This window comes from Arachis duranensis, chromosome 5 (genome assembly GCF_000817695.3).
Source record: "Arachis duranensis cultivar V14167 chromosome 5, aradu.V14167.gnm2.J7QH, whole genome shotgun sequence".
Taxonomy (NCBI): domain Eukaryota; kingdom Viridiplantae; phylum Streptophyta; class Magnoliopsida; order Fabales; family Fabaceae; genus Arachis; species Arachis duranensis.
In genome coordinates, this window is record NC_029776.3 from 1004217 (window position 1) to 1006257 (window position 2041).

The 2041-nt window shown below is 30.5% G+C and overlaps 1 protein-coding gene across 1 annotated transcript in view; it reads left to right on the forward strand.

Moving 5' to 3' along the window:
• The first annotated feature begins 1753 nt into the window (after positions 1–1753).
• Positions 1754–2041, forward strand: part of LOC107487022 (glycine-rich protein DOT1) — a 668-nt gene continuing 380 nt past the window's right edge. Inside the window, exon 1 of the mRNA XM_052262453.1 lies at positions 1754–2036. Coding sequence (XP_052118413.1) covers positions 1754–2036 — 283 coding nt within the window. The remainder of the gene's footprint in view (positions 2037–2041) is intronic.

The window sequence follows — 2041 nt, forward strand, 5'->3', positions numbered from 1 at the left end:
TTCCAGCCAAGCCATCATCATACATTTGGCAAAGTCTTCAAATTTGTTTCATTTCTGATGAGTAACCTGGCCTTTAGAGAAATGGTAATCCTTTTTACCCATTTAGACAATATTTCGAAGATATTATGATTTGCAACATTATCATTACTACATCTGTGTTCTTTGTTAGTATTTCTATGTCATTTTTATTAGACGCAAAATACACTAATTCATTCATTGTCTTTAGACAGAATGTCTCGCATCCTTACTGATCCTGAGATCCAATCCTTTCCTGATTTATCTATTTCTTTAAGTGCCTCTCATTTAGTTGTTTCACTTCATATTCCATTAATAATTCACTAATTTTTGAACAAAGACTTGTATAATAGGTTCTTAACCTTTTTTTAACAAAAGAGTCTAATTAAACCCACTTTCCACGATATCATTGATAAGATGATGAATATAATATCCAAAATGTTATAAGGCACTTACTTAAATGAAGATGTTAAAAACATTTGTTTAGGAAGATTTTTGTGTTAAAAGTATATTTTATTTATTTAGTTACATTTTAAAAAAATAATAATACTTTTATAACACATCAAAATCAAATCATGCAATTCATAATTTAATGATTAAAAAAATTATCCTCATATAAAAACAATTATAAAATCTTTATAGTAGTATCTACCATGCTATATACAACATGTTATTGTTACGTTAAGATCAGAGTTGCACTGAAATTTGTTCATGCGTGTAAATTTATACGGATCAATTATATGACACATTGAAAATTTCAAGGAGAATCACATATTTGGGAATAAATATCTAATTTAGTATTATCTTGAAAAAAAAAATATATTTACAAAAAGAAAACGACAAAAGCCATTTTTAATTGTCCGTGTTGTGATGTATGTATCTTGCCATTTTAATTTTTATTGAGAGAGATCGCATCATCATATAACAGAATAATAAGGATAAAAAATCATTTTATTTTTGGATTAGGAGTGTGCTTGGAAACATTGAAAAATTAGAATTATTTCAAAAATTCTTATTTGTATAATTGCTTTTTAAAATAATTGATTATGCGATAGTTGATCTATGTTTGAATATTTTAATAAATAAAAGGTGATTTTAATTAGAATAATATGTTTGAAATGCAATAAAATCTACTTTTAAGTAACATAATTATAAAAATATGTACGGAATGATTATTTATTTTATTTAATATTTGATATTTGAGGTGAAATTAGTAAGATTATTACAATCCAAAAATATTAAACTTTTGCTTATAATCATATGCTTCAAAAATATTATTTTTGCAGCATAAACGTATTAGTTTTGGTAAAAAATATATATATTTTTTATAGTTGCCAAACATGCTCAAAATAATAATGCAAAGTGCATGTAATGAATATTAAATGGAAGTAGTGAGTTTGTGAGTCGGACACCAATAAAAGAAATTGAGATAGATAAGATGTATTGGATAGGAGAAGATTGATTAATAATAAGATGGGATGAAGGAAGCACAAGATAATGAGAAAATGAAGAAGCTAAGGTGAATGTAATGGGTGACAGCAAAAGCACATTAGAAATAGTTGGTGTAATAGTTTGTTCCAGTTTGTACTTATTGATTTCAAACATTCTGCATGTGCCTTTGCATGGGCCACTACATTCCCCACAATCCCAAACGCGCTTTAGATGCTTCATAAATTTCTATATATTGCCATCTTCAATCCCTTAAACTCTCATTGTGCGATTTCAAACGGTTTCCAATATGAAAACTACTTCTTCTAAGGTTCTGAATACCGTTTTCTTAGTGTTAGTAGGTTTGGGAGTGTGTTGTGCTGCTAGAACACTCCTCACTCTGGATGCCGATGTAAGCATTGGTGGTGTTATCCATGCTGGGGGTGGTGGAGGAGGTGTAGCTGATGGTGGTTATGGAGGAGGGGCAGGCAAAGGAGGTGGTGAAGGTGGGGTAGATGGGGGTGGCTATGCTGGTGGTGGAGGAGGTGGAAGTGGAGGAGGAGGAGGTGGTGGTGCAGGAGGTGCAGCTGGTGGTTAT